General features: G+C 41.5%; 1 protein-coding gene across 1 annotated transcript in view; it reads right to left on the bottom strand.

Annotated features, from left to right (window-relative positions):
* Positions 1 to 345: 345 nt before the first annotated feature.
* The window catches only part of LOC143141849 (high affinity choline transporter 1-like), an 80297-nt gene continuing 61542 nt past the window's right edge, over positions 346 to 19100 (bottom strand). The window contains exons 8-9 of the mRNA XM_076302553.1: positions 852 to 903; positions 346 to 491 (exon numbers count right to left, since the gene is read on the bottom strand). Of these exons, the coding sequence (XP_076158668.1) occupies positions 346 to 491; positions 852 to 903 (198 nt within the window). The remainder of the gene's footprint in view (positions 492 to 851; positions 904 to 19100) is intronic.

The following is a 19100-nucleotide window of genomic DNA, read 5'->3' as shown; positions in this document are numbered from 1 at the left end:
AGCGCACAGTAGGCTGCACAACAAGCAGACAGCCACAGAGATTATGAGAATTGGTGTAGATTGAAAAGTGTCTACTGTATGTCAATAAACTGGTAGTGGATGAAATCTAAGTGGAAAAATCTACCCCGACCCCATCCCCCTATTAAAGGGAATGCCAAAAATTGCATATTCAAATATTTCCAAAAATTGAGCAATGTTTTGATGTTTGAGCAATGTTTTAATATACAGTATATTCTGTCCTTCTAATTAAGCTATTCTATTACAATTGGCAATTATAATAGTTAGATGTGCTTTGAACACTGCGTGACAAAGATGAAAAACACTTTTCTATCTTGCCTGGGAACACTACAACTGTGCAGTTTCTTCAACTTCACTCTCTTTTACAGTACTGGGGCCAGATAGTGACATCATCAGTCTGTTTCCTTCAGCCTTCCTTCTTGCTTGATCCATTCTTGGCGTCATCACCCTGTTGATCCTTAGGACATCCAACGCTTTGGGCATTATTCCATGGCGGAATAGTTGAGTGGAGAGGTAAGAGAAAAAGAGGATGGAGACAAGTGTGAAGAGCATAGCTATTGTTCGGACAGGTGCTTGCTGCACATACACACCATCAACTATTTCACCACCTGGAAAATGGATAACTGGTGGGAGGCCTAACAGAGGCTCTCCACTCAACAACCTTAGCAATGTGCCCAGGAAGTATGCAACAACTGCCCCGTAACCATTGGAGGCAGGGCAGAAGAGGACACAAATCAGCTGAGGGAGGAGAACGCAATATCCAACATCAGCTCCGAGAACCCAAAATCCCAAAATACTGTTATTAAGAAAAGTCAGAGCGGTTCCAACCATACCAGTCACAACAACAGCTATCCTGATCACCCACAGGATCTCTCTGTCTGAAGCCTGTATACAAAAATTGAAACACATAACACAATGTTTTTATCTTCTGTCAACATTCTTTAAGTCTCTGTTATGGTCTGTGAGTACATTCTTAAGGTTTACAATAATTATACCAGTGATGGGCAGTAGCTTGCTACTTGTAGCAAAGCTATTCGCTTAACTACATTTCTCAGTAGCTTGGTGGTAGCGTAGCTATTTTCTGAAGCAGATAGCTTTTCAATAGCTTAGCTGCTTTTTGATCATGTAGTGCAGTAGGTTTTACAGCAGCTGGGTCATTCTACGAAAACATGCCATTTTGCATTCAAAATACCTAATTTTCAAAGTACTGTTTTTAAAATCTTGAAGCACCTATTTGGATTAAGTAGATTCTTACCTCTCAAAAAAACATGCAGTGCCATCTCAGGCTATCTTATTTATTTATTTACTTAACAAATAGTCAATGGAGGTATGTGTGCTATGTCAACCCTGTTACCAACAAATTCATATATTATTATAAAATAATATGAGTGCTCTTGTAACTATTCATGAATATTATACAAATAATTATGTGTCACATAAATAATTCTGGTGTTGAACACATTAATTATTTGATTTTAGAATTGACAGTAACAGGGTTCACAGTAACAAGGTTGATGAAATATTGTTATTGGCAGCCATTACTAGCCATGTGGTGGACACCATGACACCACATGGTGTGCATTCAAGAGAGGTTAAAATGCTGTTAAATATTTACAGTTAAATATTTACATTTAATGCATGATTTTGTGGGGTTGACAAAACTAGCTTGTCCCCTTCTGTCAGACAGAGCAAAACCGTAATAAAAGTCATTAAAAGAGAAGAACACTTTTCTGGTCTTTTCACCATCAACTTCCTGGAAGGCAGGTGATATCACTTCCTGAAAATTATGTTAATTTTCTCCGAGGGGGGTTTTATCCAAAAGTAACAGGGTTGACGACAACATGGGGACAAATGTAAAATGTTGATTTTTTCATAATTTTAAAAACATTCAAAATACCCTTGTTGGTAACACTTTATTTTAAGGTTCACATGTTAGCCACCAATACATACCTAATTAATACCTGTATTAGTGACTTGTAAGGCATGTGTTAGGCAACATTAACCATTTGTTAGGTGTGTATTCACAAATTTCTTGTTCATGACGAATTAGGCCTTTATTATTGATATAATCTTAATAATGACCTTGTAAGCCTTGATCTCTACATACTAATTAGTAGTAAGTACCAAAATAGAATATGCATAACCTACTTGTATACTGTCTGAATAAATCCCAAATAGTAGGAGAACAGTTGTAGAATAAGCAAGTGTATGGCTCAACCTCATTGCTGCATTTCCCTGCCTAGGTTGCTGTGTGAAATAGCACTTAAAGGAACCATATGTAAGATTGTGGCCAAAACTGGTACTGCAATCACTTTCAAAATACTGAAGAGCGGTGTATCCCCTCCCCCTCCCCCCTGACTCTAGGTCGCCAACCCTGATGGCGAAACACTACTGACTTCGTGATTGGTAGATAGGTGGAGGGTGGCGCATCAGGCCAAAACACAACATGACATGACAAAACACAACATCAACATCAGTTGAGGGCTGCAACTTCACTTTTTAAATGACAATATCCTGGCCGGACTACTGTTGTCAGTGATATAAGTATTTGAAATTAACATGATTTCTTAATGTTTAGTGACATATCAGGGCCATTTTGATTAATTTAAATATTTTTCTTACATATGGTTCCTTTAATAACTGGGAGATTGGCTCCCATATTCTAAAGTGGAAACTGGTTCCTTGGTAGCAAGCACATTATCATCAGTAATACCTCTGCAGAATGTACTTATTAGTCATGAATTGGTTTAATATTCTAAAGTCAGGCATTATTATTATTAAGAATTATATGATGGGAACAGTCTAGACTATAACTCCTGGTCAATACAGACATTCTTTACCCTTAATACATTGCTAGTGCATACATTGTTCATTCAAAATATGGTCCCTGTTGTAAAGTAGAGGCTGGGAGGGTGTTAACAATAGAAAAGAAGATGAGAAAAGTGACAGCACTGACAATGTTTATTTAACAAGTTCTGTAAACATGTTACATTGTACTCTCAATGAGCTCACAAAGCACAAAAAGACTAGCAAAAGCTAGTTTAACTAGAATTGACAGGATAAAAACACGTCTTTTAAACAAATAAAAAGGGCAAAAGAATTGTCATTCAACACATCTGTGGTGGTCTTCTTTGAAACGGGACCCACCTACCACATACAGTATCAAAAACTTGTACACAGCAGGCCTATTTGCCTGAAAACTGTGGCAGTAAAGAAATAACACAAAAGAACATTTGCTATTTACTTGCCATAGTGTTGCAAATACTTGACTAGTATTTTATCAAAATTGGGAGAAGGTATCCCCTTGCCTTTAGGTCCTCAATGGACTTCTTTATATCTGCTGTAACATGACTGCTGCATCTTTTTGCGAATCCTAACAAGGTTTCCACACTTCCATCAAAAATCAAGGAGCCATATGTTTTCGGGTTGCCGGTAGGTATGAGAACCACATCATATTGTGCAATGTGGACCAAATAGTGAAACGCTAGCCAACGCTAACTTATGAGGGCATGAAAGTTAATTTTCATATGCCATATCTGTTCGCGTTAGCTGTAAGTTTGCAAAATTCGGTCTACGTTGTATCAAATGCTGCTGTTCAGACAGCACTTGGTGGCCTCAAACCACAGGGATCTGGACTGATTGACTCCGGTGTTTCACTTCAAGGCTAGAACCACCGACTGCAAAACAACTAACTAACTTTTAGATAGAAGATTATATATCTTTTATCTTCGTCTGATCTATTCTTTGGTTGCTGTGATGAATTTATGAATTTCCCTTTGGGGATTGCAGTTTTATCTTATCTAAACTTAGTCACAATGTAGTTACCTCTTGTATGATGAGCTGGGTGGTGAGCAGGGTGGGAATGGTGTACCGGGGACGGACCATTGGTCCGACATCCCATTAGTCCGACATCCCATTAGTCCGAAAATGACCCATTGAGGAGAGATACCATAAGTCCGACATACCATTAGTCCGAAAAAAAGAAGCCCATTGGTCCGACATCCCATTAGTCCGACGATACACAGTAGAGATGCATGGATACACAGCAGAGATGCATGGATGACTTGTAACCAAAAGAGCGCGCCCTGTGCTATGACTAGTAGAGCGGCTACAGGAAAAATCGTGCAAATTATGATACAAGCGTGAAATTCGGCAGGTATGTGCTCAAGACCAATACAATCAAATCTACCTGATTGGCCACTTGAAATGGCGGCCATTTTCCAAGATGGCCGCCAAAAAAGACCCTAGAAATTGATTTATTGCTCAGAATTCACCAAAGATATAATGATACAAGCATGAAATTAGGCATGTATGTGCTCAAGACCAATACAATAAAATCTGCCTGATTTGCCATTTTTAATGGCGGCCATTTTCCAAAATGGCCCCCATGAAAAACTCTAAAAATTGGTTTGTTGTACAGAATTGACAAAGGAAATTATGATACAGCCATGAAATTTGGCAGGTATGTGCTTAAGACCAACACAATACATTCTAACTGATTTTCCAGTTTAAATGACGGCCATTTTCCAAGATGGCCGCCAAAAAATACCATAGAAATGGATTTGTTGCACAGAATTGATCAAGCAAGTTATTATACAAGCATGAATTTTGGCATGAATGTGCTAAAAAAACAATACAATCAAATCTACCTGACTCGCCACTTGAAATGGAAGCCATTTTACAATATGGCCGCCAAAAGACTGAATTCAGCCCAGAAGTGAGCAAGAAAATGATGATACAAGTATGTAATTTTGTGTGTTTGTGCTAAAGAGCAATATAATGAAATCCACCTCATTTGCAACTTGAAAATGTAATATGGCAGCCATTTTTAAAGATGGCCACCAAATAAGACACTAGAACTTCATTAATTGCAATTAATTTAGAAGATGTGGCCCAAATCAATGTTAACATTCACTACATTTCTGTTTCCTTCTATGATGAAGTCATTGGAAATTCAATTCATTCCTGTGTCAAGTCTTGCACAATCAAGTTTGATAGGCAATGCATTAAGAGAGTGGGAGTGGGATATTTTTTGCTAATAATGTATAGCCATCTTTATCTGTCTTTGCAGGATTCGTATCAGGAGACTTGTTCTTTTGTGTCCTGCTGACACAGACAGCACTTTGACCAGTCAGTCGTTGTCCATTGTTAATCTAAAAAATCAGATTGAGGTATGATCTTTTGATCACCTTTTGAATCCATGCATGGAACAGTTATTTAAATTTCAATTCGTTTTGGGCTGATTGGCAAAATGTGATTCAGAATTTAGTGTAGGTATTTTAACATTAAGACGCACGTGTATAAAAATGCTATTTGTTTTTCAACAATGTAAGCCTGTTTTAACAAAGCTGTGCAAACACATACAGCAGGTGGAGAAGAAGAAATGCCTTTGATGAGTGGTGTGGCAGTATATCAATATCAATTACTGATTATTCTGACCATGTCACAAGTAAGATGTTATATTTCTTTACCCACCCTCACCTTGAGGATGGAAAAGGGCAATGTTGCTACAGTTAGTCAAACCAAACTTTTTTTTTTTGACGTTGCGGTCAGTCAGGCCTTCAGAGTGGTTACACAGAACACTTATATGCTAGTATGCCTCATATATAATATTCCTGTCTGTTCTTACTGCCCTACTTTGTAGCCTACTCTCCTACCACAAATTACACTGTATATGCCGTTTTACATTTGAGTATATGCACTGTATCACTATCCATATCCTTACAATATTTAGACCAAAACTATCTGAATTAAACCAGCCACTGAGGTTATTCGGAATTAATTTTAGTCACTTACAGCGACATTGGACCACTGCTGATTGATTCACTCTGGTCGCCTTGTTCTCTAACTCTGGGGTAATTGTGGGGACAGTCGCAGAGAGCACAAATTATAGTGAGCGGCACATTATTACCATATTATTACCGTTAGTACCATTAGCACGTTATTAGTGTTTTTAAACGCCCATATCGAGAAAATCATAAATTACCGTTATTAGCATATTATTACCACAATGGTATCGCATCACGCACCACCCTCCATTGACATCAAGAATTGTCATTATTAGCATGTTATCACCATGTTATCAGTGTGTTATAAGGGGCTTATTTGTTGTTAATAACTGTTACCGCTGTTATTTGCATGTAAAACCAAAAGCGACCTATGCGACCGGAAAGACGGAAGTCATTATTTGTCTATGGAGGGTCGGCGAATAAAGCGACCAAAGTGAATTCGCCTGGAGCGAACCAATCTGGACGACCAGAGCGATTAAGCGATTTAGCAATTAAAAGTCAGCTAATATGATGGTAATGAGCGGTTCGGCAAAAAACAATTGGAATGCTCTTATCTTCGAATGTCGCAGGCTGACAAGCCAGAGCCGTTATGTGATTAGCTAAATCAAACATCCAGAGCGAAAAAAGCGAATTCATGACAAAGGTTCTTCAACGACCTTGGCTACTTTGTAGCTGAGGTTGTTTCTGGTGTACACGCATCTTTTGTTTAACAGCAACATCGAGAAAACCATGAATTGCCGTTATTAGCATATTAGTGTCATTATATTATTAGCATGTCATAACCATTTTATTTGTTTGGGGGGGTGGCATCACGCAACACCCTCCATTGACATTAAGAACTGGCATTATTAGCATGTTATCACCATGCTATTTGTGTGTCATAAGTGGCTTATTTGTCATTGTGGAACATTTTTAATATCTGTATCACTTCATCATCTATGGAAACATATTTAAGGAGAGTGAACAATTATTTACACCACATTTGCAATTTGCACATTTGAACTTTGCAAATTTCTCGGGTCTTTTTGGACGCCATCTTGGAAAATGGCCAGCATTTCAAGTAGCAAATCAAGTGGATTTGATTGTATTGGTCTTGATCACATCCATGCCAAATTTCATGCGTCCATCATAATTTGCTTTGACAATTCTGTGCAATAAATCAATTTCTAGGGTCTTTTTTGGCAGCCATCTTGGAAAATGGCCACCATTTCAAGTGGCCAATCAGGTAGATTTCATTGTATTGCTCTTGAGCACATACATGTTGAGTTTCGTGCTTGTATCATAATTTGCTAGGTCAATTCTATGCAATAAATCAATTTCTGGGGTCTGTTTTGGCGGCCATCTTGGAAAATGGCCACCATTTCAAGTGGCCAGTCAGGTAGATTTGATTGTATTGGTCATAAGCACATACCTACCAAGTTTCATGCTTGTATCATAATTTGCACGATTCTTGCCAAATTGGCCTTGTAGCCGCTCTACTAGACGTGGTCAGTTCACGTAGAGTCTAGGCAATGCAATGCATAAACATACTTTACTATGTAACAAATCGCCCTTATTCAAAAGAACTGATTGCCACTACGCATAAATAAGGTTACGGGCGGATCCAATAAGCAGGAAATCGTGCTGGTTCAATGCAGATGAAGGCCGTTTAACTTAACTTAAACTGGCAAAAGGCCTTGCCTTCCTCTAAGAGTGTATATTAGCCTACAGAAAGAAACCCAACATATGAGATTGATTCACTTTGTATTGTAATGCACGAACTCGCGGCCACTCGGCGCGCAACTGAAGGCCCGACACATAGGCCTAATTAACAACAAAGTTTCACAATGCACCAACAAATACCCCCCAAAGTTCAGTGCCCAATAGTCCCGACATCAAGCAGATGATTCAAACAGTCAAAAACACAAACGTGATCCCCGGAATAGGAAAAAGTTATTGCGCTTACAGTCTGTTGAGAAGTCGTTCGCCATACGTTTGCGAAACGCAATCTCACCAAAACACGCACGTTAGGAAAAAGGATCCTTTGCTTGCTGTAATCCAATGATTTCGGAAAAGAATGATAATCCACAGCGATCGCAGATACAGAGAATGAATCACGGTATGTCTAGCATGCAAGGCCTCTAGCGCGCGTTACTCCATACAGCCGGCTTCACACAGGTAACTCTCGGGGCGAGCGCTCTCCTCGCGCCTCCATTTAAACAAAGTGCAATAAAAGTCCCTCCTACCCAAAACGCGCGTCCAACAGTCAGCTGACATCAAATGTACATACATGGCATATTAAACAGAGAGAAAATAGGCTACTAATACATATTCATACAAACAACCATGTAAAAATGTGATTTTGGCAACCTTTACAAGAATGCAAAATGAAATACAATAGCCTAATGCAATCATAACATAGCCTAATTGTGCTATAATAAACAATCACCAAAAAATGAATCTAAATAATATTACATCTAAATCTGAGTCTAAATTACAATATGGAAAATGGCACTAACACCATGGATTGGGCAGGTCGGGTAAAGAAAAAATAACTAAATTGTTAATTGCCGGTGGGTCGTGGGTTGATGAAGGAGGGTTATGCTAAGTCATTAATGACCAAAACTTCACCTTCACTGTCCTCTATGCTGTGAATGCGTCTGTGGCCATATTTTGCGTGTCTCCTCCTCATAGGCTACGTTATTTGGGATGCGCTAATTTGTGATGGGTTTTTTCGTATAGGGAAGTTTTTTAGACTGAAACACGTTTCGATGTTCGTTTGCAAAAAAAAAAGAAGTTTGTGAAATAAAGTGATTGTTTTACTTTGTAGCAGAATACTTTTTAGGGGGAAATGTAAATCTTAGCTGATTCGAGACCATATGAGGGCAAGTTGACAATGTGTAGGCTAAACGTGAGCAATATGGTCAAACGAAAAGGCCATTATCGGGTAAATATAGGCTAAGGGTAAATCTAGTAGCCTAGCCTAATACAAGCTGGCCCACATTATCGAGGGAAGGGTATTTTGGGTAGGGGAACGTTCACTATGGGTAATTGTTTCAGTTAGTAGGCCTATAGCTTGACATTAGGGAGGACATTAAACTCTGTGTGATCGATTTTGTTTAATTACCAATTATGAGCTTTAATTAACTAATGAATAAATCCAGACTGCTGTCTATTTCATAAAAACTCCGTCTGTCATTGTTTTTGTTAGACTGACGTGACGCTCTGTGTGAATAACATTATGTTTTACATGAATTTATCAACAAAGACAGGGTAGTGGGTGCGTGCGTGGCAGTTACCCGTGAGATGCGACAATTCAGCCGTGGATGTGTTTTTTTTTTTTTGCAAACGAACATCGAAGCTAACGTGTTTCAGTCTAAAACAACTTTCCTACGACAAAACCCATCACAAATGAGCGCATTCCAAATAACGTAAGAGGAGGAGACACGCACAATATGCCCCCTACGCATTCACTCACACACAGAGGAGCATAGAGAACAGCTCAACACTGACAAGTAGCGTAAATATTTTGGTCATTAATGACTTAGCACAAGACTCCTTAAAAGTCATCCATGCATCTCTACATGTGTATCGTCGGACTAATGGGATGTCGGACAAATGGGCTTCTTTTTTTCGGACTAATGGTATGTCGGACTTATGGGATCTCTCCTCAATGGGTCATTTTCGGACTAATGGGATGTCGGACTAATGGGATGTCGGACCAATGATACGGAACCGGTGTACCCGAGATCTTTTCAGTTCAGACTCACTGGAACTGATTAAGGGTGAGTCATCCTCGTCATCAGGTAGAGTTTCAGCAGCCTTTGTTGGATGCTTCTTAGAGCCTACAAGAAATTGCAGAATAATTTCAGTCAACATGCATACAAACTCAGAATGCCAAAAAGGTTTGTACAGTATATTGTTTTGTACGGCACTGTAATTCCCCAACAATTTTGTTTAATGTTATTTGTTGACGGAGGGGTAACATTAGCATTAACATTAATTAGCATATTAACTAGCATAATAAGCATATTAATTAGCATATTAACATTAATATAATGTTTAAAAACCATACAATCACGCTCACTCTGTCCCCCTGCTTCGCGGCCAACTGCTCGTGCATGATGGCATTCACTGAAAATGAAGTGCACATTTATCTAGATCTAAAACCTTTGGGTACCAGGTTTGACTGATTTCAGCTACTTAGTTTGCTTAGCATGTCTAGGTTAGCAGATGCATGGCTGCCATGCTGTGGCATGATGTTGATGTAGAGATGGTGGTAGAATAGAAAATATGTAAATGTGGCGAAATTTTCCAGAAAGTAGCCTAGCACCTAGGTAGGCTACTCAACAATATTTTCTGCGAACTCCACTCACCATTTCACTTACAGCCAATATACAAAGCATAAAAGCATCTCATACTAGCAATATAGCTAGTTTACTTACTATAACGTTAAGTTGCTAGCTATGTCTTCCAAGTACCTCAATGTTCCCCCGACTTTGCTTCATTACGTTAATATCAAACTACACTTTAGATTAAGAATAAAATTTAGAACAAACATTACTTCCAAATTAAATAACGTTAACGTACCATATTGGAGTCTAAAATCCTGTCGTACAACACCTTTCTTTACGAACCAAGTGTGAGTGATTTGAAGCAACTCCGCTCAGGTCAACATCAGCAACGTACGTTAATTCAAATCGTACCTCATTTGTTGATCCTTGCATGAACTTCCTTTGGCGCGTTTTCTTTGTTTCCTGTAGGCTACAGCTCCGTCCTACGTTGCTGGAAGAAAATGGATACATTTATCGGAGAAATGTTTCGCAAACCATCATTTAGGAGAAAGGATACGTTTGTGAGATATCTTATGAAATTAGGGCTCTTGAAAAGATCAATGAGATGTCCATGTTGTCATCACGTCATGAAATACAAGAAGTCTTACGGAGAGAAGGAGCCTAACTGGTAAGGATTGTCCCTCTTATTTGGCCTTTTACATTTGCAATAAAACATTTTTGTTAGATAACTGACTTATTACTATTAGCCTACTGTAGCCTAGCTAGATTATTGTCTTAGCCAGTTTAATCGTATCATTTCAATTGAAGCAGACTGTAATTCAATTAAAAACTCTCCTAGTTGGTCTAGAACTGACTATGGATAAAAAAAGGTCTAACCCTGGCCCCACCTTGTATTATGATGAAATTGCATACAGTAGCTGTTAGGCCTATGTCAAATTATCCATGATATCAGATACTTACATTTTGTTCTCAGGTTATGTCGTGACTCTTGCCATAAGAAAGCCATCAGCAGGAGGATCCGCAGTGGTTTCATATTTTCCAAGTCCCACGTAAGCTTGCAGACATGGATGCACTTCATTCACAGGTGAGTGACTGGTCACTGACAATTCAGTCCTCATTTAATACTCATAACATTAAACACTCACACACTCAACTCTTTCAACCAGTTTTAAGCATACCGGCATTTCAAAAAGCATTTTCATTTCTTTCTGTCAATCGGAAGGTGAAGGTTGTACTGTAAGCAGCCCTGATCTGAGGTCTAAATTTATTTCATGAGAAGACCAATATGATTTGTGCCTTTTATTTAATTGACTTGAACGTGTTTTTTAGGTTTTCCCAGGGTCTCCGTCTGCGTGAAATTGACATGTTGCAAGAGGGCATTACAGGGAGCTCTGCAACATTGACTAAACTTGCACATCGACTGCGTGGCGTCTGCAAGGCTGCAATGAAAAGAATGAGAAGAAGGGGTGACCAGAAACTTGGAGGAGGACATGAAATTGTTTTAATTGACGAAAGCAAATTCGGACACAAACGAAAGGTAGGCTATTGTAAAGTAATTTTTTAATTCTTCAATGATTGATGCCAGCACAGACGGTTGGGTAACGCTTTAGATTACAGCCTGTAAATTACAAAATTAGTAGCCTGGTAGGTGAGATCTTGCAAACAACATCCGCAACAAAATAGGCAGGGTTGAATGTGTGATGCATTTTACAGCTCGTAGTACATCCAGTGTTAGGGTGTGGAATTTGAGAAACACTTTTTCTTTTCACAGTGGCCTCAGTGATAGTAGCCAAGTGGTGTAGGAGACATTCGGCAGACATTTTCCCCATAGACTTACATTGGGCTGATGACATCACTATAGGGTCGTTAAGCAATCAGAATGTTTTGCCAGGTGTTCTGGTCATCTGGACCAACTGTCACTATCTTAGGCTGTAAGACAGTCAGCTCTCTTAAGACTACAGTTCCTGTTTCTCATCAACTATGACCTCCTCTCCCCTGTTTCCTCTGTCCACAACTGTTTCAAAACAAGAGTTCTCACTACAATAATTCACTGTTAACTTAAACTACTCGACTATTTAACTGTTCAACCATTCCAACGGTTCAACATACCATTCCAACGGCTTAGCGACCACCTCAAGTACCCTAGCAACATCCTACCAACCACTTCCACCAAGCAACCAACATAACAACCAACATGATTAACCGAGTAACCGGCATAGCAACCAGTACCCTAGCAACAGCCTAGCAACCACCTCAGGTACCCTAGCAACAGCCTAGCAACTGCTTCCACAGTTGCTCTCTGGCAACCCACATAGCAACCAACTTTGAAGATACAGGCTGTTGGTATGCCTGCTGGGCATTGCTGCCTGACGCACCTCCACCAGTGCACTCTATGCAAGTGTGTTCCCCTATACACCTATGGGCAGGAACGGGTCATCAGCTGGGGACCACCAGTCACTGATGTTTCGCTCCTTTAACCCCAGTACATCTCTTGGTGGCGGAGCGATGGCTGGTATCTCTACCTGCCACCCCCTGCTGATGCCCTAGGTGTTCTGCCCCCACCCTCTATCTCTCCTCCTCAGCCACAGCCAGAAGCTGCCCTTCTCTGCCTCCTCCGCCAGTTCCTTGATGGCTTTCCGGCTCCCTGCTCCTGTGCAGCCAATGTCTCGCAGTAGGCGAACTGTTGACACCGCTTTGACACGTAGCCGGTCTTGTTCTGTCCTTGCCCACTTCTGCCACCACCATGGCTCTTCTCTGTTCCTTGGAGGCCTTGGACCAGAAGAGGGGGGTCTCGCCTCTCCCCAACCCTGCTCGACCCTCTTGGACTCTTCCAGTGATCTCCTGGTGTTTTAACCTGCTGATGGCCATGTCAACCTCCTCCTGGGCTTTCCACTTCCTCCCTGTTCTTACTTGGGGGCCAGCTGCTCTCACTAACTGGTCAGTGGAATCCCTCAGCTCAAGCACCATTCGAGCCTTTTCCTGCCTGTATCCCTGGCTGATGGACTGCAATGGCAGTTGGAGCACGTTCCTCCCGAATAGCCCCACATCTGACAGGCATCTTGGCAGCCCCAGCCACTTCTTGATGAACCCGTTTGCTAACCTGTCCATCTTATCTGCCACTGAGGAGGGGACCTCGCACATTTTCAGTGGCCACATCACCCTTGGGTACAGTATGAATTGGTAAGTCCATACTTTGTACTTGCCAGGGAGCTGGCTCTCGCTGATCCTTGCCAAGCCTTCTGCAAGCTGCTTCCTCACTGCTTCCCCCATCTGCTTGTCGGAGAGGTCTGCCGTGTAGGTCCGACCGAGGCTACGGACGGCTTGACTAGCCAGCAACGGAATCTCCTCGCCACCTGCGATGAAGATGGTGTGGTCGCTCCTGACCCCTTTCCTAAGGGACAGGCTGCGTGACTTTGCAGGTTTGATTCTCATCCTTGCCCAGGCCACAAGCTCGTCAATCCTCTTCAGCAGTCTCGCTGTGCATGCTGCAGTCTGGAGGATGGTGGTGACGTCATCCATGTAGCCTCTCACTGGTGGCAGCCTTTGTCCAGATGGTAGCTTCACCCCTCCCGCCATCTTCCTTACTCCTATGAGGATGACCTCAAATGCTGCGACGAACAGGATGGGAGAGATTGAACATCCCATGGCAATGCCAACTTCCTGTCGTTGCCAGCTCGTGGTGAAGTCTTGATGTGTGCAGCACATCTGGAGGTCTGCGAAGCAGCTTGACACCAGGGCGCGAATGCAGACAGGGATATGGAAGAAGTCCTGGGCATACTCGATTAGCTGGTGGGGAACTGACCCGTATGCATTGGCGAGGTCTAGCCACACCACATGCACATGCGCTTTTCTCTCTTTTTGCTTGCTGGATCTGCTCCCATATCACTGCAGAGTGTTCCACGCACCCTGGGTAGCCTGGCACCCCGGCCTTCTGGCAGCTGGTGTCGATGTACCCGTTGTTTGTGAGGTAGCTGGTCAACCTCCTGGCTAGGATGGCAAAGAAGATCATGCCTTCGACGTTCAGGAGCGCAATACTCCTAAACTGACCGATGGTGGTGGAGTTAGCCTCCTTCGGGATGAAGACAGTAGCTGCTCTTTGCCACTCTGTCGGGATGACTTGGTTCTTCCAGGCCACTCTCAAGAGTTTCCATAGATGTTTCAGGGCCCCTGGGCAATACTTGTACAGCTTATAGGGTATACCATTGGGGCCTGGTGCTGAGGCTGCCCTTGCTTTCCGAACAACCTCTGCTGCCTCACTGAGCTTGGGCAGAGCAGTGTCGAATAGGTGAGCTTGCGGAGCTGGGCGAGGAACATACCCAGGTGGTCCTAGTGGGGTTTGTCTTGTCTTGGGTCGCTGTAGAGCTCCTTGAGGTAGTTCTCCAGCTCTGACTGACTGATCTCCAGCTTCCCGCTCCTCTTATCCTCAAGCAGCCGTCTTGCATGCTGGTAGGGGTTCCTGAAGAAGCTGCTTCTCTCCTTCTCCTTCCGCCTTCTGCGCCTGCGGATGCGCTCCGCCCTCCGTAGGCTGGCGATGCTCTTTTTCACCTCCTCCCACAGTGGCTTCAGGCCCTCCTTCTCCTCTGGACTCCCCTTCCTCCACTGTTTTCGAAGATGACGCCGCCTCTTCACCAGTGCCTCAATCTCCCTCTCCCTCCTCCCCTTCTGCTTTGGGCCGGAGCTCCGCTTTGCTGCCAGTGTCCCAAACCTGCCTCTGCATTCTTCATACAGTATGTCCCCAATGTTGTTCAGCTTGGTCTCCACCTGGCCGCGTAGTGAGTGTTCCAGGACGATGCTGATGTCCTTGTCCAGCTGCTGCCAAACTGCAGTCTCATTCGCTTTTGGCCATTTCACTGGTTGCCTCCTCCCTGGTTCTTTCCTTTCAGTCCTCGGTCCTGGTTCTTGGGTGTCTGAATGTGAAGGTGTTCTGGGGTCCGTTGGTGTTCTAGTGGTGTTATCAGTGCCACTTTCATAGGAATCAGTGTTCACCAAGGTCCCTCCTGCCTCTGCCACTTGCCTTCCCTCTGCAACGTTGGATCCCTCAGCTCTGTGGTTTGCGACCTGGCTCTGGGTTCCTTTTGTCTGACCTGCAGCTACAGCTGCAGCGCAATGTTGCTTTCGGGCTCCCTCCTCGCACTTTCTCCTTCCCTGGTGAATCCTTAGCCCCCTGAAGGTGGTCACCTTTTCCCATCCACACCTGCATCTTCCCATAATCCTACAATCATTGCCTTGGTCCGTTCCGGTCGTTGCCATAGAGTCTGTCTGGTTTGGCCCTTCTTCCACCCCGCCTCTCGGAGGGCCTTCGGGTTGTTTTCCTTTGTTCGTCTTCGTAGTTGTTTAGGGTGTCCCTTGAGACTGGTGGGTAAGGTAACTAGCCTGCCACCCCCAGATGCAGACTTTCCTGCAGTCATCCAGTCTTTCCTGGCTGTCCTCCAGTCTTTCCTGGCTGCCAACTGCCCTTTCACAGTAGTCACTGGATGCCTCCAGGTTGAGCTTTGAAGAACATAATTAACTCAGCAACTGGCCCCAGCTGTGGCGCAACTGGCTGGGGCACCTGCACCGTACGCCGGCGACCCGGGTTCGATTCCCGCCCCGTGGTCCTTTCCGGATCCCACCCCTGCTCTCTCTCCCATTCGCTTCCTGTCACTCTCCACTGTCACTATCATTAAAAGCATAAAAAAAGGCCAAAAAAAAAAAAAAAAAAATTAACTCAGCAACTATCATAACCAGTAACCATTTCCACAGTTGCAACCTAGCAACATACATAGCAACTAGCATGATTAAGCTAGCAACCATCATAACTAACCTGGCAACAGCCCAGCAACTAATAACATTATTGTAGCCACAATCATAATCATCCAAGTAACAACCTAGCTAAGAATATCCCAATGTAACTAATGTGCCACTGAGTCCACCTAAAGCAACTGCAGTATGCATTTTCATGCACTCATGATTTTCCTGAAATTACATTCTCTAGTTGGATGTTATTCTCACCTGTCCTGTACTTATTTTGTAATTATGACAATATTACACATTTGTGTTACTTGTTCTTACTGATTCCTTACACAATAACTCACAGGCTTTAATCTAAAGCTTTACAGAAGGTTCTGTCACTGTCATTGTTATAACTTGATGTGTTAATTTTTCTCTTGATGTTTTACAGGACGACACTGTCAACGCAGCTCTTGGGTGTTTGGGATGCTAGGTGTCAGAGAAAGGAGGAGAAGACCAGTTATTAGGGTTGTGAGACAGCGATCAGCACAGAAACTAGTGCCCATTGTGCAGAAGTATGTCAGACCTGGAGCTACTGTTATCTCAGATGGATGGAGGGCCTATCGGTGCCTCAACAGCACTGGCTACAATCACGTGAGTGTCAATCATAAAGAGTTTTTTGTGGACCCAGACACAGGATTACACACTCAAAATATCGAGAGGTTTTGGGGATATGCAAAACTTCCATATGGAGACTGAGAGGAAATAGAAATGACAATCTGCTGAAAGATCATCTAGATGTCATTGAATGGACTTACTGGCGGGGAATGAGACATAGAGATGGCCCTCTCGGTATGCTTTTACATGACATTAAAAAACAATACCATCTATGAAGCAATTAAATTCGTCAAGCAAACTGTTCTCACAAGCTTCACAAGTTTTTAAAGAAAGAACTCAATCTTGCTACCATACGTATTTGGTGTATGGTACATTCAAAATGTATTCATTTTTACTCTTTTTGTTGTTGATGTGAGCTGTGCTTTGCAAAAAGATGCAGCAGTCATGTTACAGCAGATATTAAGAAGTCCATTGAGGACCTAAAGGCAAGGGGATACCTTCTCCCAATACTGATAAAATACTAGTCCACTCTGGCAAGTAAATAGCAAATGTTCTTTTGTGTGATTTCTTTACTGCTACTGTAGTTTCAGGCAAATAGGCCTGCTGTGTACAAGTTAGGTAGGTGGGTCCCGTTTCAAAGAAGACCACCACAGATGTGTTGAATTACAATTCTTTTGCCCTTTTTATTTGTTTAAAAGACGTGTTTTTATCCTGTCAATTCTAGTTAAAACTAGCTTTTGCTAGTCTTTTTGTGCTTTGTGAGCTCATTGAGAGTACAATGTAACATGTTTACAGAACTTGTTAAATAAACATTGTCAGTGCTATCACTTTTCTCATCTTCTTTTCTATTGTTAACACCCTCCCAGCCTCTACTTTAGAACATGGACCATATTTTGAATGAACAATGTATGCACTAGCAATGTATTAAGGGTAAAGAATGTCTGTATTGACCAGGAGTTATAGTCTAGACTGTTCCCATCATATAATTCTTAATAATAATAATGCCTGACTTGAATATGGAACCAATTCATGACTAATAAGTACATACTGCAGAGGTATTACTGATAATAATGTGCTTGCTGCCAAGGAACCAGTTTCCACTTTAGAATGGGAGCCAATCTCCCAGTTATTAAGTGCTATTTCACACAGCAACCTGGGCAGTGAAATGCAGCAATGAGGTTGAGCCATACACTTGCTTATTCTACAACTGTTCTCCTACTATTTGGGATTTATTCAGACAGTATACAAGTAGGTTATGCATATTCTATTTTGGTACTTACTACTAATTAGTATGTAGAGATCAAGGCTTACAAGGTCATTATTAAGATTATATCAATAATAAAGGCCTAATTCTTCATGAACAAGACATTTGTGAATACACACCTAACAAATGGTTAATGTTGCCTAACACATGCCTTACAAGTCACTAATACAGGTATTAATTAGGTATGTATTGGTGGCTAACATGTGAACCTTAAAATAAAGTGTTACCCAATTGTTTAATGATCTATGAACAAACACTTTTTTTTTAGAGTTTTTTTTTTATCCTAAATAGCTAGTGATACTAGACAAATCATACAGAGGGACAAGCCATTTTTACAGCTTTTGCAATATACCTAATACGAAAAGTGCTTAAAATCCTTAAAAAAAAGGATGAATTCTTAAAAAGTGAATAATTTATTATTATCATTATTATATTTCGTGAAATATAAAATAATTATGAATAAAATATTGTTAATTCAGCTTTGCAAGACACTTTTGTTTGAGGGACATAAAATGGCACGTTTTCGTAGAATGACCCAGCTACATTTTCTAGAGCATTTGTGGAGCTCACAGTAGAACTTCCTTCTGACCACTCATACATGCAAGTTCAGTGGATCTGAACTAAACTGGGATAATCAAGAGAAGGTGAAGCTTTTACAGGCAAAAATCCACCAAACAATGAAGATGCAAGCATGAATGCAAAGACAGTTACAAAGTGTTTTCCTTAGCTATTGTGCTTCAGTTAAGGAGTTTTAAGTTAGCTTGCAGTTGATCCTGCCAGCTTAAGAAATGTCCAAATTGAGCATGTCCATGGCCCATATGCACTCTCTCTCAGTACCTGCCTTTTGTTATTATGTGGAGTCTTTTTTCCCCAAATGATGGAGCTAAATTTGTCTCAATAATATTTGTATATATTCCACACGTAAATAGGCCTACTTTAATTCACCAACACACAGAAATCGCAATCCAGTAGATGGCGACATCCACAAATATTTCTTGACTTGCATTCGTGTTTTGATATCCACAAATAAAAAAATTATATTTGTAACTTGTAAATAGGTTTTCACAATTGTAGATGTGTATTTGTAAATGAAATGGCATTTGTAAAACTGAAAATTGTCTTTGTGAAATTTTGCATTTGTGGATCACCAGCACACACAGTTTTCGTTTTCGCATTTGTGGATCAGTACGTACGTATTTTTGAGACAAACTTTGTGGCAGAGAAGCCACCCAGATCCACAAGTAGCCTGCTGACACTTTCTAATCCAGTAGATGGCAGTGTTGTTCTATGGGACTCATAACACACAGAGCTAGCGAACCTAGTTCTTAAATCTAACAAGTTATGCCTTTTACAACAAGCTTTTTGATGGAAAAGTGGTGTTTAATTTCCATAATCTTTGTTTAGTGAACGCATGCAAATCAAGAAATA

This window comes from Alosa pseudoharengus, unplaced genomic scaffold (assembly GCF_046254945.1).
Source record: "Alosa pseudoharengus isolate Yale_2024_CS ecotype anadromous, Long Island Sound unplaced genomic scaffold, YU_APseudo_1.1 YU_APseudo_1.1_scf_24, whole genome shotgun sequence".
In the NCBI taxonomy this organism is placed as follows: domain Eukaryota; kingdom Metazoa; phylum Chordata; class Actinopteri; order Clupeiformes; family Clupeidae; genus Alosa; species Alosa pseudoharengus.
Note: the sequence above shows the minus strand (reverse complement) of the source record. Positions and strands in the feature narration are given on the sequence as shown.